General features: G+C 26.5%; 3 protein-coding genes and 2 long non-coding RNA genes across 18 annotated transcripts; 2 read left to right on the forward strand and 3 right to left on the reverse strand.

Annotated features, from left to right (window-relative positions):
- The first annotated feature begins 40 nt into the window (after nt 1-40).
- On the forward strand, nt 41-10,425 carry LOC107069632 (uncharacterized). 2 transcript variants are annotated; one of them, XM_015327106.2, is made up of 8 exons: nt 41-296; nt 681-923; nt 1,175-1,316; nt 1,416-3,297; nt 3,394-3,452; nt 3,537-3,602; nt 3,750-3,868; nt 7,118-10,425. In XM_015327106.2, exons 1-8 carry the CDS (start codon nt 279-281, stop codon nt 7,121-7,123), a joined length of 2,535 nt encoding a protein of 844 aa, XP_015182592.1. In that variant the 5' UTR covers nt 41-278; the 3' UTR covers nt 7,124-10,425. The 2 variants fall into 2 exon arrangements, with proteins under 2 accessions (XP_015182592.1, XP_015182591.1); XM_015327105.2 differs by lacking the exon at nt 7,118-10,425 and having other exon boundaries at nt 3,750-4,525.
- Nucleotides 10,426-11,326: 901 nt separating this feature from the next.
- On the forward strand, nt 11,327-22,488 carry LOC107069618 (solute carrier family 35 member F3). Of its 11 annotated transcripts, none has more exons than XR_016177006.1 (11): nt 11,327-12,026; nt 13,240-13,633; nt 14,582-14,886; nt 15,012-15,161; nt 15,376-15,726; nt 15,804-15,932; nt 16,023-16,212; nt 16,365-16,454; nt 16,863-16,992; nt 17,887-18,877; nt 21,731-21,809. XR_016177006.1 is itself a non-coding variant. In XM_089173863.1 (11 exons), exons 2-11 carry the CDS (start codon nt 13,471-13,473, stop codon nt 21,737-21,739), a joined length of 1,572 nt encoding a protein of 523 aa, XP_089029989.1. In that variant the 5' UTR covers nt 11,327-12,026; nt 13,240-13,470; the 3' UTR covers nt 21,740-22,488. The 11 variants fall into 11 exon arrangements, 10 of the variants coding, with proteins under 10 accessions (XP_089029989.1, XP_089029981.1, XP_089029986.1 ...); XM_089173863.1 differs by having other exon boundaries at nt 18,823-18,877; nt 21,731-22,488; XM_089173855.1 differs by having other exon boundaries at nt 18,845-18,877; nt 19,998-22,488.
- LOC149032153 (uncharacterized) lies at nt 15,757-16,146 on the reverse strand. 2 transcript variants are annotated; one of them, XR_016177008.1, is made up of 2 exons: nt 16,005-16,146; nt 15,757-15,941 (listed from the first exon to the last, which is right to left on the reverse strand). It is a non-coding gene; the product is annotated as an uncharacterized LOC149032153 (long non-coding RNA). The 2 variants fall into 2 exon arrangements; XR_016177007.1 differs by having other exon boundaries at nt 15,757-15,921; nt 16,005-16,145.
- On the reverse strand, nt 16,144-17,887 carry LOC107069619 (uncharacterized). The gene is made up of 3 exons (XR_001476143.2): nt 17,357-17,887; nt 16,402-16,549; nt 16,144-16,284 (listed from the first exon to the last, which is right to left on the reverse strand). It is a non-coding gene; the product is annotated as an uncharacterized LOC107069619 (long non-coding RNA).
- On the reverse strand, nt 21,165-26,538 carry gfzf (GST-containing FLYWCH zinc-finger protein). Of its 2 annotated transcripts, XM_015327068.2 has the most exons (7): nt 26,408-26,538; nt 25,738-25,934; nt 25,523-25,659; nt 25,393-25,451; nt 25,166-25,307; nt 24,955-25,072; nt 21,165-24,872 (listed from the first exon to the last, which is right to left on the reverse strand). In XM_015327068.2, exons 3-7 carry the CDS (start codon nt 25,655-25,657, stop codon nt 24,631-24,633), a joined length of 696 nt encoding a protein of 231 aa, XP_015182554.1. In that variant the 5' UTR covers nt 25,658-25,659; nt 25,738-25,934; nt 26,408-26,538; the 3' UTR covers nt 21,165-24,630. The 2 variants fall into 2 exon arrangements, with proteins under 2 accessions (XP_015182554.1, XP_015182555.1); XM_015327069.2 differs by lacking the exon at nt 26,408-26,538 and having other exon boundaries at nt 25,796-26,225.
- Nucleotides 26,539-26,567: the final 29 nt, after the last annotated feature.

A 26,567-nucleotide genomic window follows, 5' to 3' on the forward strand; every position in this document is an offset into this window, starting at 1 on the left:
GATTCATGCTCATTGTTTCATGATTACTCATACCATTTTTATTTATGTGTAGTGTGGGGTAACGGTGTGTGGAATATTGTGCTAGTGTTTTACGCTTGTGTTTGAAATATAATATTACATATTTTAATCCAGTTATGTAGTTGTGGCGTGATAAAAAATAGTATACAGAAAAAGATACATTTCCGTAATATTAATACCGTTTATATTGGTATAAACGGTAAACGGTGTAGTGATCACTGTGTACAGGACTACATTTTCACGTCTGTGCTCAACATAAAATGGATTATCGTCCAAAGGTATTTCTTTTATCGATCTAATATTAACTAATAAATAAACATTTTATATAATATTAGATTTATTTGAACAAAAGTCATACAAACTTTGTTTAACGTATATTTCTATGTATATATGTATATAGAATATATATATTATAATACATATATACATATATATACGTGTCATATATGTATGAATATATGTACATGTAATAACTTTACCGTGAATATACAAAAAAATGATCTCGTAGACAAACTTTTGAAATTTGTATTATTAATCAATTATGATTTTATTTGTTTTTATTTTTTTTTACTTTTTTTTATAATTTACATTAAAATAATTGCAAAATGAAATATAGAAGATATAAATTTTAGTTTGAATTTACTTTATAATAATATTTACAGATGGTTTTGGCTTCTCAACAAAAGTTTCATGCCAGCGACGATGATGATGAAGACTTGGATGCTTTACGTTTAGCTGCACTTCAGTCATTAGGGACTAAAGATAATTCACATAAAAAACAGCCCTTAACACAACTACATAATGTTGTACCGCAAGTAACACAAATTGCACGACCATCATATAAATTGCAAAGAATACCAAAAAGACCCCACTTCCATAATAGGATACAACCAAGACAAAATGGGGTAAGTTCATTCATCGATGACAAAATTGTTTACACTGTAAACCCTTTATGCTGTAATTGAACATGTTGAGCTGTATACTGTATTCGATGTTACATTTCATCTTTCTTTTGTTTGACTAGTAAAATTTATTACGTGTTGAGTTCATATTTAAGTGTAAATTGTCACCAGTTTTACATGTTGTTACAGCATAAACATTTCATGATAATATTGATGGAAGTTTTATTCAACCATTGTTTACATTTCATTCTTAGATCGTGTATTATCAAAGCCATCGGAATCCAAATCTCATAGCTATTGTTCCTGTTGAAGAACATCCAGAGATACAAAATGTCGAAGCAACTTCTGCTGCGAAAGAAGAAAAGACTGAAACTTGTACCGAAGTGAAAGAAACTGGTAAGTAATATTTTCTATCCATATTTAAAATCTAAACTTATTGTTAATTCTTTGATCAATGTGTATCAAATATTAATATAATTTTAATTATATGTTTAGATGAATCTAAGTTTCATCGGTACAAGGATAGTAGAAGCGGATCTGAAGAAGATGATCGCAAGAGTAATACGAACAATTTGGTTCCAGTGAAAGAAGAATCTATTAAAACTAGTAGTGTAGAAAATGAAACTGTTGCTGCTAATCAGAATAAAGAAAATAAGTTAGAAGTTGTAGATGAATCAAAGAAACAAGAAGAAAAAGAAGAGATCAAAAACAATGACGACGACGATGATGACGACGTGTTGTTCATGGCTGATTCGGAGGAAGAAGATAGTTTAGAACGATTGATGGATGAAATGGAACGTGAAATAAACGTACCTGTTGAAAAGAAAGATAAAGACTCACAAAACCAAAATAATAAATCTAGCCTCGATAAAAATGCCATTAATGAAACAAAAAAGAACGAAGACAATGGTAATAGAAAAGAAAGTAATAATCATGCTACGTCTCTGACAACAAATGTTAGATGTGAAAAAAGATCAGTGTCTCCACATATGACAAGTGGAAATTTACAAAAGCGAAGATCCTTGTCACCAAAGTCTAGGAGTAGAAAAAGATCTCCTAGAAGGTCTCCTCGTAGATCACCTTTGAGACAAGTTAAAAAATCTTTAAGAGAAACGAGCAAATATAAGTCTCCAGTTAGAAGATCTCCTTATAGAAAATTATCACCAAGAATGAGATCACCTAGATTATCTCCACATTCTAGATCTCCTAAATTATTGAGATCTAGATCACCAAGATTATTGTCACGTTCACGATCACCTCCTAGAACTAATCGTTCTCCTAGAATAACTTCGAGATCACCTAGACATACTCGTTCACGATCTCCGATGAGATTGTCACCTCGATCGAGATCACGTTCAAGAACTATTTCACCACATCGATTGTCTCCGTCGACGAAAAGAATCTCACCTAGGTCTCGTTCACCGGGATATTCTCCTAGAAGAGTATCACCCCGTAGAATGTCACCTCATAAAATATCACCAAGACGATCACCTTGGTCATCACCCAGAAATTCTCCTCGTCTTTCACCAAGACGTAGGAAATCACCTAGAGTATCGCCAAAAGAATTATCAAGAAAACGTGGACCATGTTCCATAAGTCCTGAAAACAATTTAAATTCAATATACATACGGGAATCACCACCAATGCATAAACGAAGATCTCCTGATTCTTATAGAGATAAAACTAAACAAAAAGAAGATAATTTTGAAAAGATTGATTCGAGTGACATTAAAGAATCAATTAACAATACGATAAATGATCCAATCTTGGAAGCACGTAGAAGAAAATTTGAATCTACAAGACCGATAGATCCATTATTGGATAATAAAAAAATTAAATTAAGTAATAATACAAATAAAAAGCAAGAAGTGGTAGAAAGGACACATTCTACAATTAACATTAAGAAAATAAATAAATTAACAGAAGATGATCACAATATTAGAGATAGAGATAGAGATTTGTGTTTGGATACCAGTTATGAATTTGAAGATTTGGAAGATACTATGGAAAATTCTTCCCCAATTGGTATCAGCAGTTCCATTAATTCCTGTATAATCGTTGATTCGTCTAAAACAGAAAAAGAGAAGTCTTCTAAAAAGAAGAAAAAACGTGACAAGGAAATATACCAAGTTGGTAAATTGAAAAGTGAACTGCCATTGTCAGAACGCATTGGAAAAGATAAGAAATGTAAGAAAAGGAAAGATATTTCTGAAGTACAACCTGAAGAGGTTGATGCTATATTTGAAGATATAGCTGTTGATGAAGAAGGTGATTTAAGAGCTGAACTTAGCAGAAGACGTGCCGAACGATTAAACAGATCTGCACCAATACAATCAGCGAGGCTAGTACAATCAGCTTTTAAAGGAGTTGTTAATGAGTAAGTTACTTTCATTTTTTATATGATGATTATATTTTCAATTATAGTTTAAATATAATAATATATATATTTATAAATAATGTTATCTTTTTACAGTGTTGTAAAGAATAATGCAAAAGTCAATCAGAGGCATGTAATCAAAAATGATGAGAAAGGTAATAAATTCAACTTTAAAAATAAAACTTCTAATTCATGCTATGAAACATTATATATAAAACGATATTTTTAATTATGTATAGTTAATCAAAAAGATGTCAGACGTGTTACTGTCGTCAGATCTGTGCCGGAACTGCATGATTCTGGAGGTAAGTAAACTTTATTTATCAATTTTTCTTGTAATAATTACATTTCATTCATTTCTCAAGAAATTTTCTTCCCGTGCCCAACTTGTACCATCAATTACAGTAAATATACATATATTTATAAATGTATTTATTTTGTTTATTTTACAGACGAAAGCAATCTAGACTCAAAGATGCCAGTTCGATTCAGACTAGGTCTTAACAAACAAGTTCAAGACACAAGAGAAACGAAAGTTTCACGAAAGACATCCAAAAGACAGAATCGCAAGGTAAAACACAAAAGTAATTTGACTTATAACCATCCTGAAAATATTTTGTAGTATTATATCATTTAAAATTAATTGTATAAATATATTAAGCACATCCTAGCTTTATGAATAGAAAAGAAAAAACAAAAGAAGAAAAAAAAAAGAATAACAACACACAATTTTTAAGAGATTAATTTCGATGCAAATTAGCACAACCAATATGCTCAATATAACAATAATATCATTAAAATATACTATATATATATATATACATTGTGAAAAACATAATCAGTTATGTTTCTTTTTTTCCATGAGTCTCATAAAAAAAAAAACAACAACAACAAAAAAATATAAAGAAAAAAGAAAGAAAATATTTTTTAAAAAGTATATATATATGTATATATTAAGTTAACAATATATTTCTTGTCTGTGATAAAGCATAATTTTACTCTTCAAGTTTATTATTTGAAATAGTATAAGAAAAAAAAAAAAAAGAAAGAATAAATGATTATTTTACACGTCGTCACATTTAAAATCAAATTTCCTTTGAAACATTTGGAACATCACAAGAAATTTAAACAGATTACAGTGATTACAGTGAATTTTCATATTACAGTGATTTTCTATATGTTTCAATATTGCAACGAATGGTGCATGATACAAAGAGAGTTCTATGATTATGAATAATTTTGTTTAAAAAAATTGTTTATTATTTTTATTATATATATATATATATATATATATATATATTATATTTAGCATTGACTGACTAGAGGTAGAATTATTATTGTTTCTTTTTTTTTTTTTTTTTTTTTTTTTAAATGATAAAATGCTTTATATTCAATGCACATAATATATGTATATGTGTATATATATATACATGTATATTTTGTTTGTTCAATTTAAGAATTAAACAAAGATGTGTGTGAAAAAGCAAATTCAGGTTCCAATAAGTCATTTTGGTGGACTGTTTTACCTTCGATTCTTCTTTATTTTTCTTGTATTATTTGGATGTCATTTTTATAAATGTATTTATATTATATACTTACTTTTAAATTTCATTTAGATTTGATTTTTTAATTCTTATAATTCTTCTGTATATATATATATATATATATATATATAAGAGTTAAATATGCAAAAAAATTTCTATAAATTTTTCAAAAACGTTACAATTTCATATATTAGTTTCTATATATTGTAACATTTATTAGTGTGTCATATTTTTATTATTATTTCATTTATCAACATTTATATATATATATATATATATATATACATATAATGGATAAATTTAGTTTAAAAGTCTTGCATTAAAAAAAAAAAAAAAAAAAAAAAAACATGAGATTGAACATTCATAAAATATCTAATTGATATTTTTAATACTTATTTACATATATATATATATTAAGTTAATGCATTTATTTTATTTCAATTATTCTTTGAAATAGCATTTAAAAAAAGAAAAGAAAAATAAAGATTATTTAAACAATAATTAAATATAACATTTATATATATATGTATAATAATAAGAAGAAGAAGAAGAAAAAGAAGACAATTTTAATTCTGAAAAATATTAGAAATAAAATTTGGTTTTGAAAAGTATTTGAAATAAAATCTTAACTTAATATATAATATATATATATATATATGTATGTGTGTGTATCATACATATGATCACAGAAAAAACAATGTGCATGAATTATCATTATATATAATAATATTTTTAACAACAATAACACGCAAGATATACCAAATGATATTATCCAAAATTTAGTAGCTTCCTTTATAAACACATTAATTTACATAAAAAAAAACAAATTGCAAGTTAAATCTCATGAATTAAAAAAAAAAAAGCAGCTTCATTATGTATATTTACAATTATTTGTGTTCAAAGTATAGAATTTTTCTTGAAATTCTTATTTACAATTAGACTTATCTATCAGTATGTTAAATTTCAAAAATAAATTTAACAATTAATATGCGATATATATTTATTCATAATTAAATATATAAAAGAATATATACTTTACAGTAATATTAAAAAAAAAAAAAAAAGAAATGTTTAAATATATATCGTTATAAATAATATACATATATATATGTATAATATATATATGTATGTATATGTATATTAACAACAAAATGTTAATAATACAAATTTGCAAAGCATTGTCCATGCTTTTTTTTTTTTTTTTAGTTTAACAATATTATTGTATTTTATGCATGAAAATAAGAAAAATATGTTTATATAAAACATTAATCATTTAACTCTTTCATTCCAAAATGGTTGAGACAAAATATTATCGCTGAATATAAAGCTTTTTGTTTTTCAATTGTATATTTTTCAAGAACGTATAAATACGCTCTTCATACATTAATGATTATTCTTCAAAGACGTGTATATACGGCCATTGGAGTAAAAGGGTTAAAAGTATTATTCACAAATTTTGTATTTTAAATTGAAAATTGTCATATTAAACATTTATTATAAATTGTATTTAATATTTCGAGATGATGTAACTAACTCCAATTGATAATTGTTTCTTTGATGGAATTTTACTGATCGAAATATTGAAAAGAATATGGTGACATTCATAATTTACATGATTTGTGCTACAAAAATATTCTAATTACTGTAAAAAAATATCAATTAGATTTCTTAATAAGAATAATCAAACATTGTTCAATTTTTTTGAATTATATCAAACAATTTCATTCTGTTTTACAGTAATGTGTATCAAACTAGCATTTGCTGAAACAGTCGACACTAAAAACAAAATAAAATGATTAATAATTTGTTATAAAATAAAACTTTCAAAATAATATATATATATATACACAACATTATTATCTTATTTTCATGCATAGTATACATTAACAATGTTGAACTAAAAAAAAAAATCTCTGACATCTTGTAATATTCTCTTTTAAATATTAGTTAATAAAAATACAACTTGTGTCTGATTAGTTGTTGCACCAATGTAAAAAAAAAAAAACGTATGTTTGAATTAAATAGTTTTTTGATGATTATAAATATGTTAGAAAGTAGTAACATACACATACACACATAAACACACACATATAATAAAGAAAGCATGAGAAGGAATGAATGTGTGAGTGAAAGAAAGAAATAAATGCTTCAAATCAATTCTCTCTCTTTCTATATATATATATATATTTATTATATAGTAAGTTTTTGAAAAAAAAAAAAAAAGGTACAATATAATTCCGGTTAGGAAAATAAAACGTGATCTCTTTTTTGTTTAGGAATAAAGATTAAACCGCGTTTGCACCTGATTGCTTGCGTATTTATGTGAAGAAAATAAAAGAGAAAGAGACGATGTCCATCTTCCCTCATTTTTTGTCAACGTAGGAAGATGTAAGCATATTAGGCGTGTTAAATAAAAAAAAAAAAAAAAAACTATATATATATAGCAAGTTGCAAATATACTTATATAAAAAAAAACACACACACACACTTACACACATATACGAATATACACAGTTGAAAGATAAATCCGCGTGTCCGTGTTAATTAATTTAACGAAAGACAATATATATATAAATATAATTTGCACATTAATAATATTTAAAAATTCTCTTATTTAGTTATTTATTGTTTAAGTCTTTGCTAATATTAGATTTCTGATTTAATAAGAAAATTAATGAATATTAAATCATGCCTGTTTTTTTTGTTGTTGTTGACAAGTTATATTACGTGTAAATAATTTCAATCGATCATTCATTTAATAAACAACGATCATTAATTTATCCCAAAGTCACTCTTTATACACCTAAAAAAAAAAACATGTATTAAGATGTAGCTAAATATTGTATAAATAATATATCATCTTTGTGTGTGTATATATATATATATATATATATACATATTATAAAAATTAAACTGATTAATTATAAATTGGTTAATTATATAAGAACAACAACAAAAATAATATGAAAAGTATGTAGAATATTTTGTAAATTGTATATCCATCGAATATCCTTAAAGATATCGTATAAACTTATTATTTAGATAAAACCATAGTTTGGCTGATATTAAATTATTAATACTACTGTGTACGTCATTTTAAGTAATTAATACTGTGGATATATATTGAAATTCGACTGATGAATATTATGCTATATATATTTATCAAAATGGCTACCTGCAAAATATAATAATTATTATTATTAATTCATATTCATATATATATTTATATTTTAGCTATAGATATATATATATATATATATGTTAGCGCGAAAGAAATAATCAGCAAACAAAAACTACTTTACGAGTCACAAATACATATTATTATTGATTTATAAATCTATATATATATATATATAAAGTAGTACTATACTTTTTTACATATTTTTATGACACTCTTTAGGAATGTTAGTAATTTTTAAACAAAAGTATTTAACGTAGCAATATATTTGATTACTTATAATACATTACCACATGGGTAATTAATATTATTATATTTACTAGCATTTTCTTAGTTTAATAATTATTATTCAATAAATAATATTAATTAAATATTAAATATGAAATAAATTATAGCCACAGAAATAATGCGTACATGCTACCAATGCGTGAAGATTTACAAACCAAATATATATATATATATATATATATATGTATATATATTAAAACGTGTATATAATAATATAATTTAATTGTAGTGAGAGATAATGAAGAAGAAAAAAAAGAAATAACAAAACTATGATTTAAATATGGAAGTTACGTACCTCATAGTATCTATGAAGGTGTAAGTGTTAATTTAATTCAATAAAAGAGAATTACATTTATTCAAAGGTTTCATTCGCAAAAACTTTAATATCAAAGTTTGTCATAGATAAGTTTAAAAGAAGAAAAAACTTTAGTATCAAAGTTTTTTAAATATCAGCGAAAATTTACATATTAGATGATAATGACTAATATTATTATTCATCGTTGCTACATACGTGCCTTGATTTGTAATTAATTTGTCGGAAAGGGGTAAAAAAAAAAACAAAAAAAAAAACAAAAAAGAAACAAAGAAAAAAAGGGAAAAGAAAAAAATATTTTTTCACATATTTTCTACCAAAGTAATAAAAAATAATCAATCCCTGTTTGACATCACATTAAATAAACACGAAAAGTCGAGAAATTGATAAACGAATAATAAATTTGATTTATATATCTTAGCGCGTGTGTGTATATAAAATGAGATCAACTCTGGGAGTTGCAATAATATCTTGTAAAAAAAAAAAATATATATATATATATAAATAAATATATACGTATGTATATATTTATAAATTGTCCTATAACAGATTTGTAAATTTCTGTTGAGAACAAATTTATCTAATAATGTGATAAAGCGACATTAATAATATTACCTTAAATAAAACAAATTTCATTATCGAATAACACAGTTATTATCATCATATTTTATATTTCATTTTGTTTTATATATATATATATGTATATAGATGTATGATAAATATAACATTATTAATTGTTTTTTTTTAATCAATGGCCATAAGAAAAAAAAAGTACATTTTATATTTTTGACTATGATTTTTAATTAATTTTAACAAGAAAGAGTTGTGTTCTTTTTTTTTTTTTTTTTTTTGGAGTTCATTTTTTAAATAACTTTTTTTGTAATCAATTGTACATAATGAAGAATAGTTTTTAAATGAAAATCTCCTCTGTGTTATTCCATAATAAATATTACAGCATTTTTGTATTCCGTATTTCTGAATGCTCTTCTATCGTTACATTATTTTATTTACACATCTAAATTTGTTTTCATTGTGGTAAAAACGAATGGACGATAATAGAAATTTCAAATTTCATGAAAAATAATCTTTAATTTTTTACAAATCACTCGATAAAAGAATAAAAAAAAAAAATAAGAAATTAAAATACACAATCGTACCATCCGTTATTTGCTATGTAATTTATTATTAGATTGTGTATACGTGTGATTGTACTATTTTAAATATTATACAAATAATATATATATATACATATATATACATACATATATTTTTATATTTATATATGTAGAGTGATGCAACTAAAACTGCAATTTTAAATAATAAATTTAATAACAGGTGTTTTTTTTTTTAACAATAATTAATATTATTTATATCAATGTAATTAATGTCCAGTTACAAATGACGATTCTACAAGCTAAATTTTAAATAATAATAGATAAAAATTGCAGAAATTCTTGTTATACCACCCTATAATATTTATAATATAAAAATATATATGTATATATATATATATATATATATATGTATATGTATACACATATATAATATATATAAAAATAAATATAAATATGTGTGAGTTTATAGATTTTCGATGGAAGGTAAAAGAAAAAGAAAAAAAAGATACACAGAACAGAAATTTTTGGTTTACAATTTAACAACACACATATGTATGTAATATACATATGTATATAAAAAATTAATTACTGAAAATGAATTCAGTAATTGCTTGTCTCGTGTCTTGCTTCGGATTAATATGGATCTCTTATTTCAGAAAAATACGGAATAAAATATTTTTGATCTATGAATCAAGTGTTTTCCTTATTTTTTTTTTTTTAATGTGATATATAAAACCTGTATGTATATTATATATTGAATAAGTTATTGAAATATAATAATAAATTATATTTATATTTAACTCATTAATTATTATACTTAATATATTATAAATTATATATTTTTTTATTTTTCATAAATAAAATCTATATTTTTAATAAAATTAGTTGAAATATAACAATACATTAATATTAATTGCAATATATAATATTTGAATTAAACAAATTTGTTTATTGCATTGTTTATTAGTGTACGTAAAAATATAATGTTATAGTCAAACTTATTATCAAAAAAATACCATAATAAAAAAACACAAGATACACATTTTTTGTCAAGTTTTCTTGAAGAAGTATATTATGAAGGAAAACATAAACGCAGGCGCAGTAAAAGTATTGAAATAAGTTAACAGTGGTGATTATTGTAGTATGAATAAACACATACTATATATTATATTTATATTATATAATATAATATTAAAGATATATATATATATATATATAAAATCTAAACTCAAACATTTCCATAATTTAAAAATCAAACAAAACTAATCAACTTATACGATTACATTATTTAACTACAAATACAAGCAAAAAAAAAAAGAAATAATTAATCTAAACAAATTTCATTAAGATATAATAATTAATTATTAGTGTATGTGCATATACGAGCATAATTAAATATTAAGATTTATTATACTTAAATAAGAAAGAAAAATAATATAATAAGTACACGAAGCCTGTTTTTTCTTCTAAAGCTTACTGTAAGAGATTTGTGCAATGACGGGAAACATAAACGCAGGCGCAGTTAAAGTATTGGGGGTTTGTGGTGGTGAACGAACGGCGAACGATAGCAAGCAAGCAAGTCCCGGTAATCAATGACACACCAGGGTGCTTAGAAGCATTTCTATACAATTGAGATAGTACGCGTTCCTCGCACGCGTAGAACGGAACACTTCGTCCCCGTTCGGTCATTTAACGAGCTTCTTCTAAAGCTTCTTAAAAGGAAGAGGAGGAAAACTCACAGTAGTGAAAAACGATTAACACACTTTCCAACAAAACCAACTTTCTAATCCATCCGAATATATTTTTACCCAATTTAGTTTTTTTTTTTTATTCCATTTTTTTTTCACCTTCTATTAACATTCGTCGACACAACACATTTCTATTTTTGTTCTTTAAATTATATTTTCAAAAGGTGTTAGATAAACAATATATTGTTATTAGATTTTCGTTAATTGGGCAGCCATAAAAACGGACAATTCAAGAATAGAAGTTAAGAAAAAGGCGCGTTAATTTGTCATCAATCATTTTTGATAGATTTTGTTCTCAATTTTTCTTCCTTCCCTTCCTTTCTACCTGTTCTTATTATTTCTTTTCTCTTTATGTGTATATATATATATATATATATATGTATGTATATTGTAAGTAGTATTGTATAGTTGTCCCTCGACGTTATTGTTTCATCTCATTCTGGATGGTTGACAATAAAATAAAACGTTGAAGAAAAAGACCATGTACAATGGAAGGTTCAAATTTCGAACGCAGCGTAAACTTCGAGGAGAACCGTAAAGAAGGTACGTCAAATTTTCTTTATTTTCTACATTTCAATCCTTCGTTCGTATTAAATTATTAATAAATTTAAGAAGCCATTGCTTGAAATAACGCTGTTCGATGTAAAAAGGGGTAACTTTGTTAAATGTCTACGATTGGATAAACGTGTTCCTTTTATTTTCAATTGTATACACGTTTTTATTGTCACCTGTAAAATATAAAAATTCGAATATTAATCTTTAAATATTTTTCTACATATATATACATATATGCTTCATGATTTATCTTTTAAAAAAATGAATAGAATTTAGATTGAATTATACAAATTATGAAACACATTTGCAGGACAAATAACAACGTGTAAAATGATTGCATGATTCTAGTTGCTTTTATATTTATTTAACTTGTTTGTGTGTTAAATATTAGAAGATAAAAAAAAATTATGAAGAAAGGGAGACTTAATCGTGCCCTAATTAAAAAAGAAAGAAAAAGAGAATAATGTGACAAGAAATATTATTTTAATCATCACTCTTCTCAAGTCACGCGATTTCATAATGAACATAAATTATTGTGAACTAGTCTAATGTATGCGAGATTTCATTTTTCACAATTAATATTTCCTTATATTTTTATGTTTCTATTAAATATTTTATTCGAAATCTTGCCAATTAAAATGAAATGTTATCGTAAAAGAAAAAGAAATGAATTGAAAAGAAAAAAAAACAATGTCATTGTTTAAATTCAAAGCACAAACGATTCATTATGTTACGCGAAATTGTTTCGTGCACGCTCATGCTTATTAGCTTTTGCGGTCACATTTAAAAAGAAATAATAAATGATAAAATAATAATACCTTAAAGAAAAAGAAAAAAAATAAATGAAAAAAATTAGTTGAGTACTTTGCTTTAAGCTTAACTTTGCACGCAAATTATTCTTATGTTCGGTTTCTTTTATTATTGTTGTTGTGTTGTTGTTGTTGTTTTGGAAGATGGTAAGTGTCGAATAAAATTGTACATCAACAATAATTATCTTGACTTATTGAAAATCTTCAATTAATATTTCATAATAATTAAAAATTATTAACAAGATCATCAAAACGTTCCACCAAAAAAAAAAAAAAAAATGAAGGAATGCAGTTATAAATACTCAACCATGAAAATAAACTCATTTGAGCGACACGTGTGATCATATACTTTGGTAAGAGGATCCTTTTACAAGGATGACTGATTTTTTTAGAATCCAGAGTGAAATCATGGAGCGATTTAATCGCTACAACTACCACAACAACTACTACTACTACTACTAAGACAGATCTTCTTTTACGTGCCTTCATCCTCCTGATAATCTTCTTCGGCGAATCATCTTCCATTGCCTGTTCCGTGCAACGTTTTCTGCACGATTTCATTTAGAATTAAATCAATCGTTTCCCGATAATGTGTTGGATATGTTGAACGATACCATTGAAAAATGTTTCAAAGAGCAAACTTAAACATGGGTAGCGGAAATGTTGGGGAAGTAGCAACGATATTTCATCCCCGACGATCTCGTGCACCAAGTATAGTCCTTAGCGAGGATCAACAAAACCATGGTCCAATTGCCAGTCCTATTCAAGTTGTGCTGGATTCGACAGGTAAGATGCATTTATAGGAGCTTAAAGTTACTACTACGAATATACGAATGAATGAACGATATTTTAAATATAAATGGGATGTCTCCTTTAAGTTCAATATCATTTAAATCAATGTTCTCAACCCAGACTGAACAATATAATACTCCAAATACTTTAATTATAAAATTTGAAACTGTTAGGTCCAGTACTGGATTGTATTTTAATGTTTTTACTGTATATATAATGAAACATTAAATGAGACATCCTGTAATACGTATAGAATAAAACCAAAGAGAGAACACATAGAAAAACTTTGTTTCATCAAAAATGACTTTCTCTACATCATACCAGTGTTACGTTAAGAGCATAAGAAGCCAAGAGGAATAAACTCCTTTACAACCGGGGTGATGTCTTATCTTCACGGTACGCGTTTTGTGGTAGTTATGGTTTAGAGAGTTCTAGAATAGAATAAAAAGTGTATACCGTATATATATATCTGACGTTCATAAATCATCGGGCACTTTAAATCATAAATATTGAATTTATTCTACATACTATTTAATAAATCAAATGAAATATATAGTTAGCTGTCCGATATGACTCATGAACGATAGTACAAATATACGAAGAGTTCATGTTCGCTTTGATTTAATTCACTTATAGCAATATCAAAGAAAGAGCTTCGTTCTTTGCATTGAAAGCAATTAAATGGCTGGGTAATAACTTTTGCCGGGTACACACTTTTTCTTAATGGAACAATCGCTCAACTAAAAACAAGAAATATATTTGTTAATTCTTTGTACAATAGCACCGCTTATTGCTATTTATTGATACTATACATTAAAACATATACACATCATTCATTTATTATTTATTCACATTGTTGCTTTGCTCATACTCACCATTGTTTCTTTTTGTGTCATGTCATTATATATAAAATATACTAATTCAAATATTTTATTGTTTCAGAGTGCGAGCAACAACAAGGTTGCAGCGTTGCTGGTGGATGCGGTGATTCAGCATCAAGTTGTAGATCTTTAGAAACAAGTGGTAGTGGTGTAGGTTCCGGAACTGGTACTGGTATCGCTACCGGAAGTACAGGAGGACCTGGTGGTGGTGGTGGTGGTGGTGGAGGAGGTCAGGGACATAGTACCTCTTTAAGTCAAACTCAATCTACGTGTAATGTGACTACACCTTCTGTAGCTTATCAACAATCCAGACCGAACAAACTCTCCGCTTGTTATGCATCCTGTTGTGCAGAGTCTGCAAGAAAAGTATATAATTTATTTAACTAATTTTTGATTAATTAATTAACCCTAATTATTTATTGTCCATATGTTATATTGTACACTAGAAACAAATACATTTGTGTAATATTTATTTTGTTCGATTATTTCAGATATATTTTGGCGTGTGTGTTACAATATGTGTGACGGCTAGTTGGGTTGGAGCAACCCACTGCATAAAATATTTATACTTTCATAAGCAAACGAGCCCTAGTTATACATCCGCATCAAATGTCTCCGTTACCGAGCCCCGTCATCAGCATGTAATTAGACACGGTGCTTCAATTCTTTAAGACACTCTTTTGTCACTGCCAAGAGACCTTTACCCACTTTTCACTTTCATATCTTATATTTGTCTTATTTAATTGGGTGCACATAATTACGTTCTTTCATTTATAAAATTCAAAAACAAAATATTCTCTTAATTTAAATGTTTATAACTTTATTATTATAATTAACATTAATATTTCATTGTAGACTGTGCTTCCATACAATGCACCCTTCTTCACAACATGGTTCTGCACAAACTGGGAAGTATTATACTTTCCAGTTTATTTCATTTGCCGAGCAGTTAGAACGAAATGCACGACACCATCAGAAATATTAGCTGAAAGTCTTCGTGGATTTCGAGACAAAGGTTTCACTGGTGGACGTTTCCTCGTTAAATGTAGTCTCTTCTGTGGACTTTGGGTTGTTACTAATTACATGTACATCTACTCGTTGAGGATACTTTTGGCTACTGACGTGATGGCATTGTTTGCTACCAATGTTTCCTGCGTTTATCTTCTATCTTGGGTGATCCTTCACGAGCAATTTGTTGGAGTTAGGGTAAGACTAAAGATAATGGAGATATTTAAATATTCCTAGTTGAATTTTATTCTGAATATTTATCAAATTTATTACAGATAGTAGCAGTGATCCTATGCAATACTGGCATAGCTCTTCTAGCTTACATGGATGGTATTACAGGAAGTCCAACATTGGGTGGTGTAGTTCTAGCAACAACTGCAGCAGCTGGATCTGCTGTTTACAAAGTAACGACTCTGTAAAAAACGTTCGAACATTTAATTGAAAAGATAGAAGAAAATCATTTCAAGAATAAATACTTTTCTTTTTATTTCCAGGTGGTATTTAAAAAAGTTATAGGAGAAACGACATTTGGTCAAATGTCATTATTCTTTTCTTTGATTGGTCTTTGCAACGCTGCTCTTTTATGGCCAATTTGTTTGGCCCTTTATTTTTCGGGTGCTGAGAGCGTAAATTGGACTCGATTACCATGGGCAGCTCTTTTGTCAGCCAGCATACTTCATCTAGGTCTGATCATGCATTGAATTCTTTCAATTATTATTCCATAGTTTATTCCTCTCACTCTATCCTAATGTGATGCTGGTGAACAATAACACAATTTAACGGAATTAGTAAACCTATTAGAATTGTTATTTAAGTGAGCACTCATTATGTTACAGTTGCAAATATGTTAGGAAACTTCAGCATCGCACTTACTTATGATCTATTCATTACACTTGGTCTGATAACTGCTGTTCCTGTTTCTGCAGGTATGTACATTAGTAACAACACACCAGGTCTTTGCATCGCATTTACGTTTTTTTTCTTTTTTGGTCATAGCGCACATTATTTTAGTAAGTTCATTCTATAGAGAAAGTATATATACATATATCATTTATAATTTACAGAAATAAAATGAATTCATGAGAATGCGTATCATTTAATACCTATACATGTATTTATACAATATATATATATGCATGTCCTCACTTATCACATAAAGGATCTTTCGAAGGAAGATACTGTTCCTCAGAAACTTCATTGAGATAATTTCTAATCATTCAAATATGATCAGTGAAGTTCCAGAGGAACAGTCATACAAATTCGAAAGTTTTATTAAAAAAGGAAGACACGACAACTACAATGTTAGTAATCGCCCCGTTGAAATGATTGCATAGCTCTGGATGTCGTTCTATATGGAGCGCACTTCATGGGCATGAAGCTGGCCGGAATGATCTTCATTGCAGTCGGCTTCTTTCTCGTGATGTTCCCAGACAACTGGCCCGATTACATAACAAGACTCCTTCGGTATGCACACTATGATCTTTTTTATTATAATGCAATTATGTGGTATGCACTTTACAATCCAAACTATTACAAATTTTGATTTTAAGTTCATTATTATTATTAGCATTTAGTTTGATCTTTTAGTGATATTCTTCTCTATCTATCTATCTATTTATCTGTCTATCTATTTATCTGTCTATCTATCTATATCTTATTTTTTTTATATATTTTTATATGTATATACAAAATATGAGTATTTTATATCAAATGATAGATATATAGATAAGACGCATAAAAAGTGTGCACGTATGGGCACAATATACACACACTAATATTCTTGCAAGAATATGAAAATGATTATTTTTGTTTACATCTTATTTCGCACCTAGATAGAGGGCAAGAATGTAGTCTCACTTAAGTAGGATATGCTTTTGTATTTTTATAATGATTGCCTTATAGGAATATTCTCCATCTTTTTCTTCTTCTTCTTCTTCTTCTTTTTTCTTCCTTTATCGCGCGTCCTTCCTTAATTAGAAATAATTAATGTGAAAATGTTTAGTAAAAGCTTCATATCTCCTTCTTATGTTTAAAATTGATCTAATCCATCAGTGAAATATTTCAAAACGTTTCTTATTGGTAATCAGAAGAAATTTTTCAATGAACAATCATTGAGGTCACAATCAGCTGCAATCCCACAAGAAGAATAAGAAAGAAAATAAGAACTTTATACAAACCATGATTTATTTCTTTCTAAAATAGATAGGGAAAAAAAAACAAGTTCTTTCCAAATTCTTTCTGAAAGTCAGTCAGCATTAATCGTAGAGATTTTCTTTCGCATGTAGAGAGCCAATTTGTGCATCCGTGCGATATTTTTAGGATGTTTTTAAAAAACCAAGCATTGGTATTGTTTTACAGGATGCCTGGAATATGCAACAAATTTAAAGTGTAGTTTATAAAAGATAGAACAAAATTAAAACAGAATAGAATGGAATAATAATATTTTAAGTATTATGAAACAATAATAGCAATATATATTTTTTATAAATTACCTTAGATGACATCGATGATATCTCGTTAATTAAAATATTAAACTTCTTCCCCTATTAATATATAATTATACATATATATATTTTTTTTCATTAATATTTTTATTTTTTATTGGGGTATACCAGTTGTCGCGTTATAGCAATAATAAAATCTTATATATATCATGTTATACATATATACATATATAAAATCACGTTATATACTCGTTATATTATATTCAAATAAATCCTACGAATATTTCAAGAGTTAACATTAATAATAGACATATATATATATTGTGGAATTATTATCAATTAAGGAAAACAAAAAATAGAAAAAAAACAGTTGCAAGAATTTAGAATATTATAAAGAGATATTAAAAAGAAAAACAAACCCCAAAACAGTATACGATTGTCAAGTAATTCTCACTATCCTAGTTAGCTAGTTAACCTCTCTTTTTTAATCATGCATAAAAATTAACAAAAAGTTATTTATCTTTATTCTTTTTTAAAAATCTAATTCTATTCTTATTAAAAAAAAATATTTTTGAATTATAATTATCGAATAATAATTCAAAATCGATACGTATCTAACGATTATCGCTACGTACATCGATAAGTTAGATTTATCGATAGATGTCATTAAACGCGGGAATATTTAATTAGATATTTTACAGAGAAGAGATATCATTTGTTTTACTTACATTTATCATTTGAATTAATTATTAATTGGAAATCTCTAACACAAGCCGAATTGCTTGTACCGCTTAAATGTGTTATGTGTGAATCGACATCAACACTTCATCGCTCGCTTCCCAACTATCAGGATCCATTATATGCTGTTACAGAAACATTGTTATCCTCATGAGTTACAATACAAGGTAAGAAAATACATATCGCCTAATAACGTCCAACTAAACTGACAATACTGAAAATTCATTTGAATTTTAATAAAGAAACAAAATATTGCATTTATCTATAAACCTTTATCAAAATTAGTTTCTAACTTGACACACCTTTACAAGTAATCAAAACAATTACTTTTATTTTTTACAATATGTACAAAAATTTGTATCAATCATAAACATTGATTTATTCTTTTTATATTTTGTATTTAAATCATTTTTTATAAAGAGTAATGAATTTTCTGTATAGTACATGAGTGTAAGGACAATATAAATGGCGGCATGATTTTATTCCTTTGAATATAAAATTCAATTGAATTTTTGTATACGTGAAACATGTTGCTTGAGCGTGGTGTGTGAATGCATGAGCTTTATTCTCCAAAATATAAAATTGATTAGTGTAATTTCTTCTCTTTTTTCTTTCTTTCTTTCTCTTTCATTCACTCTTTGCTACTCACCGTACTTTTAAACACAAATTTGAATTTTAAAGCAACCGAGCAATCACTAAAAAGCTTTAACTTATAACTCACATGCTTATATTTAATCAATGTAATATATACACTATTTTAATACTAAATTATATATTATAATAACAACAATAATGTTTATCCATTTTAAAATATGTTGAGAGAAAAAAAAGAAAAGAAATTTAATAAGAAATTAGAGTATTTATATCTTTTTCGCGTTCTGATTTCTCCATTCTCATATTTTCATATTTTCTATTGAAATTGCAATCTTTCATAATATTTTGTATATTTTTCTTTTATTTTTCTTAGTTATGGGATACGTTAAACTTCCTTGCGTTATTATCTAAACAATTTCAGTTAAAACCCAATGAGATTTCTGTTAGGACATTGAGAATGTTTGCGAATTATCTGTCGTTTTTTTCTATATATTTTTCTTTGTAATCCCATATTACATAAAACGGAGGAACGAACGAACGAATGAAAGAAAGAAAGAACAATTACATCACGGAAATGAAGTTCAGAGTTGAAGGAAAAAAGTTCCGAGTATCCTCCCCTTCGTAAAGGAGATCCAAACTTGAGAGAAATGAGATATCGTTGATCACTGATGTATGGTGGCCCTTGATACGCAGTACGACGCAGTGCCAGCCAAGAAGAACAACAGTTAGGAGCAGAACGAGTCAACAATGGCAGTACAGGTTGAGGAGTTATGGGGTTACGAGCTTGCATGGGGATGGACAAACCCTTCTCCCAATGACTGCTAATAACAACAACAACAATAACAACAACAACAGCAATAACAACAACACTGCCACCAGCTCAAACTTTAACAATCGACATGTTAACACATCGTCTCAACAGAACAGCTCGACCCCATCTTCCGAATCCCAATCGCACCGGTGTTTCCCTATCCCAACCACGATCTCAACCTCGACCTCGACCTCAACCGTCATCGTCACCAACAACCATCGTTGATTGCTCATCGGCGTCTGCTAGGACGCAGAAAGGTATGAGAGAACAAGCACAGTTACACTCGGATCAAGCTCACGTTCATGGTCCAAAGTTTTATACTATAAAATACTTCTGATCTGAAAAAAGGACATGTTATATATTTATTTAAAAATGTATCTAATTATTTACTTACTTTATTTGTTTTTTTTTTTCTTCCAAATTGATCAATGTTCTCGTACATGACACACGTTGACAATTCTTTATCCGAGACTGGCTGTATTTGTAATTTAACAATCTCCAGTTCCCTCTACGAGAAGATTTGATTATATAATAATATAGGATGTAATCTGATATTGAGAGATTTACAGACCCAGTGTAATGCTTTAAATCTTCCTGTACTGTACAAGGACTACATATATGGTATCACTCTTTCACGTGTAAATTTAATACTATACAATATATGTAATTCTTGTATAGTGGACTATTTAAAGTGTTATCTAATTTCATATATTTTTTTGTTTACAAACTATGAAAGAAAATTTTTCAATTATTTTGTTGTATGTACCTTCACATTTTTTTGAATAATAATTCAAATATGCAATAGATCAAAATTAAGATACTTTCAACATTAGTAAGTATTTTTTCGGATTTTAAATACTAAGCAGAGCTAGAAAATGCTTGAATTCCTTTTAATTCCAATAATGCTAATCGAGAGTTGTTTAGTATGAAAATGTTGTATAATTACCCTATCAAAAATTAATTATAATAAGATTGATTTTATTAACAAAAGTAAAAAAAAAAATTTTGGTGTGTTACTACACAGAGAACGTGTACAACACATAAATGTATTTTTGATTGAATTAGTTTTTTTCCTCATATTCGGCATCTTACCTGTAGTGTGATTAGAGTGTGGTATGTTTAATATATTACCCCAGTTTTTGTTTGTAACCTTTTTTTGAATGTTATATGCATACTTTACTTACACATTTATAGATATGGAATGAAGCATCGTGGGGTGTGATGATATTCAATTTAATCTGGATGTATATCGATGAACGATGATATATCTACGTAGGATTCTAATAAGACTTCTTTTTTTATATACTTTCATTAATTATAAAGTTGTAGATAAATTATATTCATGGAATAGTATCATCATTCTTCGTTATTGTAAAACCTACAAAAATAGAAACATTCTGTATTCATATTATCAACTTTAAATAATCTTTTTAAATCTTGATAACACACATTATCATTGTGGAATGTTTCTTCATTGTGGTTCTACCATGTTGTGTGAAAATAGTAAAAAATAAAAAAAATAAAATGATTGCAGTGTGATATTTGCATGTTGAATTAGTTGGCTGTAAATATAAATACATAAATAACAGCTAATCAAAGTTGACGCTGTTCGCAGATGGAGTAGAAGACATAGACATGGTGTGCCAGGTGGTGCATCTCGTGAGGTGATAGATTATCGAACAGGATATATAAAATCTCATCTACGTTCGCCTTCAGGAAGGGTTCGGTGACTAATTGTAAACGCATCATTTGTAAAAGCATTAATCAAGTTTCAAGTTCCAATCATCAAAGTCCTGTTTAAGGTATTGTGAACATAAATAATGTTATGATTAGGTAAAAAAATGGGGAAAAGAAAAAAAATAAAAAAGAAAAGGAAGAAAGAATAATTTGATTTAGCGATAAGATTGATAATACACAAATATATATATATATGAATATATATAAATATATATTGTCAGATATAAGTTTCAAATAATTTAAAAATTAACTTATTCTTTTCTAAGTTCTTATTTTTATCGGAGGAAAAAAAGCACAAGGCTTTTATTAGACGCACTATCCTTTCTTATACACAAATGTTTAATTAATCGAGCAATAAATTCGCTCTTCTTTCCTCTCTTTCTTGTGTGTGATCCTATTATTTCATTAATAATTATTCTATTTAATCTTCTTAACGTTTAAAATGAAACTGCATAATATTTGTTATATATATTTTTGCAAAAATTATATTTTCAATTTGTTTCTACTTGCACTTCTTCATACCACTTTCTTGATCGTGTAATATACTTAATATTGAAATGTGTGTAAAATCTTATGATCTCCTAAAATGCCTTCTTTCTGAAAAAAAAAAAAAAAAAAAAACAAGAAAAATAGAAACTGTACAATACAAATAATAGTATATAACATTAATATTTTTTTCAGAGAATAATATAAAAAAGTTGTTTTTCATTGATTATGACATAAAATAACATTGAAGATAGTTTGATTTAATGAAAGAAAAATAATAAAAGCATTCTTATACTAAATTCGATATCCAATTAATTGGATGTCGAATGTAAAACATATCTTTTATTTTCAGAAAATATATCCTGTATAGATACTTCAATGATATTTACACCTATATTATTAGTTCCTTTGTAATTATGATTTTTGAATATCTAATATAAGATGATCATTTGGAAAATATAATGAAATAATTTGATAATAGTTACATTTATTATTCAAATAATTTGGATTAGCATCGTTGTGTCAATATAGATTCAATGATGGCCAAACTGTATCATATACAAGATGTCTTGTAACTGTATACGTGAGCAGGGAATGATTTTACGTAGAATACAATTTGTTCATATAAAGCTTTGTTTTTGAAAGAAATACTCCTGTTTGCTTATTACTATTAATTACAAGACACCCTGTATACTCTTAACGTCAAAACTTCATCCTTTTAAAACAAAACATTGATATAATTAAAAAGTTTGGTCACTGTTATCTAATATTGACAAATCGTGGATTCTATACACCTGCAGTAAAAAAATAAAAAATAATAAAAGAGGACAATCAATTACGAGTGAACTATCTTTTTTAAATATTATACTATTTATATTTAATGTCACGTTTATAAATTATTAGAAGAAGTGCCATTCTTTACTATAAAACGATCACTAAACACCTTATTCATTATCAAATCGTAATAATTAAAATTAGGGGGAAAATATTGAACAGGAGTTTCTTAAAATTTATTGCTAAAACTATTAATCATATTTTATAGATAACTCGAATTTAGTCCATTATAATAAATTTTAATTATTATGAGAAGATAATATTTAGCAATTACAGGGTCGACTATCCTATATTATTAAAATATAGATCTCAATCCCAGTGTTCTATTTAAATAATATCTTGTGATGGATTGAATATTAAATAATTGACTGAATAATGAATGATTAGTCAATAGATACAACATTTCTATGTAGTATTTAATATATTGGATTTGAAATTTGAAGAAAATAAACATAATAATAATAATAACAATAATAATAATAATAATGATAATAATAATAAAAAGAAAAACGACGTTTCTTAAATTATCAATTTTATTCTTAAATTTGTACCATCTTTCAAAACTAAAATCAAAGAGTTGATTGTTTAAAGTTTTTATGAAAGGTATATACAATATATATATATATACATATATATGTAAAAATATATAATATTTAGATTATTATAAAATTCTTTCTAATATCTGTTAGTATCGTTATTCAAGTTTAATGAAATATTGAAATACCAGGAAAAGCAATAGCTGTTCTCTTAAAAAAAAAAAAACTAGTATATGCATAAGCAATGAAGTTTATGCATATGCAACATTGAATGCATATTCTCAATAACATGTATATCATTCAATCGATAAGGTCATCATTTCACATAAGCATAGAAATTTATAAAATACGCAGTGGCACTTCATTAAAGAAAATATAATTTATTTTTTTTTTTGTTCAAATACTATTATTATAAATTATATAAGAAAAAATGCTTTTATTCTGAGCACTCATTAGTATCTTTGCAATAATTGAAAAATTATTCATTCGTATCGAATACACAGTTACCTGATTAAACATACATATATCTTATTCTCACGCAATTATTTTCACACACGTTATCGTATTACAGGTATATAGATATCCAATACTACTCTCTGGAGAGTATGTTTTTCGACTGATTAAGTTATCTCACTTTAGATGTCAATTAATGAAAATAATTAGAAATAAGTAATTGCATATTTAAGAAACTGTGTAATTAATGATGATGTTTATAATAGTTTAATATTATATTATAAATTTAGTTTTCAAACAGAAATAATAATAATAATAATAATAATAATAATAATAATAATAATAATAATAATAATAATAATAATAATATATATAATATTAAATTATATAATTCAATAATAAATATAATTTATTAATAAGAAATGAAAATAATTGATTCATTTGTGCAAAAGAGAGATTTTAGTAACATTTACTTGATGTTCTTTCGAATTGGATGAATAGGATGAACCATGTTGGATAAATCAGGTGGATTTTTTTCAAAATAACTTATCTCCTTCATACCACCTTCTGCGATTGACCATAAATCTGGATAAGATTGTTTAAAATTGTTGTACCATTTCTCGACGTAAGGCCATTGATCCAATTTAAAAGAAATTGCTTCTAAACACATGGTACTAGTGATTAATGGAAAATCTGCTATAGTCAAGCAATCTGTTAACAAAATAATTTGGAATATTATTTAAATCATTATTTTTATGATATGCACATATGTAGTAAAAATAATATTACTTACTAGCAGCAGCATAAATTGTATTTTCATTTTGTAAATATTTATTGAAAATATCTAAAGCCATTTTTACTTTCTTCAAACCCAACGGAGTTCTTTCATAGTCGAAAAATATTGGTGCCATCTTATGTAACATAAAAAAAGAAAAAAAGATAATAAAATAAAATCGAAGTAACAATAAGTGTTCTTAAATATATAATATGTAATATTATCTTACCACATATTCAGAGATATTACGATAATAATAAGCAAGATTGAAACAAAGACGATGATTTACAATGGCACGTTCTCGTGGATCCTTTGGATATAATTTACCAAAAGTGTCGTATTTATCACCGAGATATTGTAAAATGGCATTACTATGAAAAAAAAGAAAAATAATCATTTAATTTAAATGAATTTTGTCAAGCTTAAATAAATTTATATTGTTTAGATAAAACATACCTTTCTCCCATTACAAGATCATCGTCAACTAAAACAGGTATTTCTTTTTGAGGATTAAGCTGAAACAACGATGAATTATTGAATTTATTTATTATTATTAAAATATATATTATTTAACATTTATAATTACCTTTTCATATTCTTCAGTCATATGTTCACCTTTCCCAAAATCTACGTCAACCAATTCATATTTAATGTTTAAAGCTTTTAGCGCTTGACGACATGCAAGAGATGGTGGACCATCGGATACAGAGTACAATTTCATTGCTAAAATAAAATACAAATAAATAAATGTTTATTAAAATGTACAAATATTATAAATTGAAAGAATGTGATATACATTACCGATTAATTATTTTATTCTTTAAACAGAATGGAAAGTTTTTAAGAGTATAATGAATACCTGTACTTAATGCAGATCAAGTTATATTGAAACACCTTTCACTTGTGCATTGCATTCAAGGACTTCAAAGAATATGTGGTTTGATAACTTTCGCTTGGTTTTATTCATTGAGAGCAAACCTTGTAATCCTTCTAAATACCTGTTATATATATATAACATGTAAATAAGCATCGTTATCTCTCTAATTACCATATTAAATCAAGTGGTGACCGAGAGTAACCACTCGAGTGTAAAGGCTTAAATTATTTTTAAATTTGGCGCCATAAATTAAATGACATTTTATGCACCGTCGATAATTTTGCTTGTCGATAAAATAGTTTTTGATTTTCTATTTTCTTTATTTAATGATAATAGATAGAATTATATTTATTCACAATTTATTATTTAAATAATTATGTAATTTATTAAGATTATAATTCTTAGTCATTATTTAAGAACAAAGTGCATACATGACCAATAAAAAACACGCAAAATAAATACGATAACAAATCTCGAACGTGATTAGTTTAGAGGAATGAACTTTGACATCTATTGATGCTTGTCTTGTATTTTGATTGGTTGATCATTTAAATCTCGACCAATGATAGCGTAGCAAACAAATGACGTACTAACCTGAAGGAAATATTTTTCTAGTAGTTTTCCTATCTACATAAGTTGATTATTTCTAGTCCTCTTACACCAAGGAGTTGATCTCCTCTCGGTGCGAAAGATTTCTTCGTTTGTTCCACAAATAAAACAATAGTTAACTACATATTTAACGCTTTAAATAATT

This window comes from Polistes dominula, unplaced genomic scaffold (genome assembly GCF_049000335.1).
Source record: "Polistes dominula isolate Pdom_NZ unplaced genomic scaffold, Pdom_raw_medaka contig_75, whole genome shotgun sequence".
Taxonomy (NCBI): Eukaryota; Metazoa; Arthropoda; class Insecta; order Hymenoptera; family Vespidae; genus Polistes; species Polistes dominula.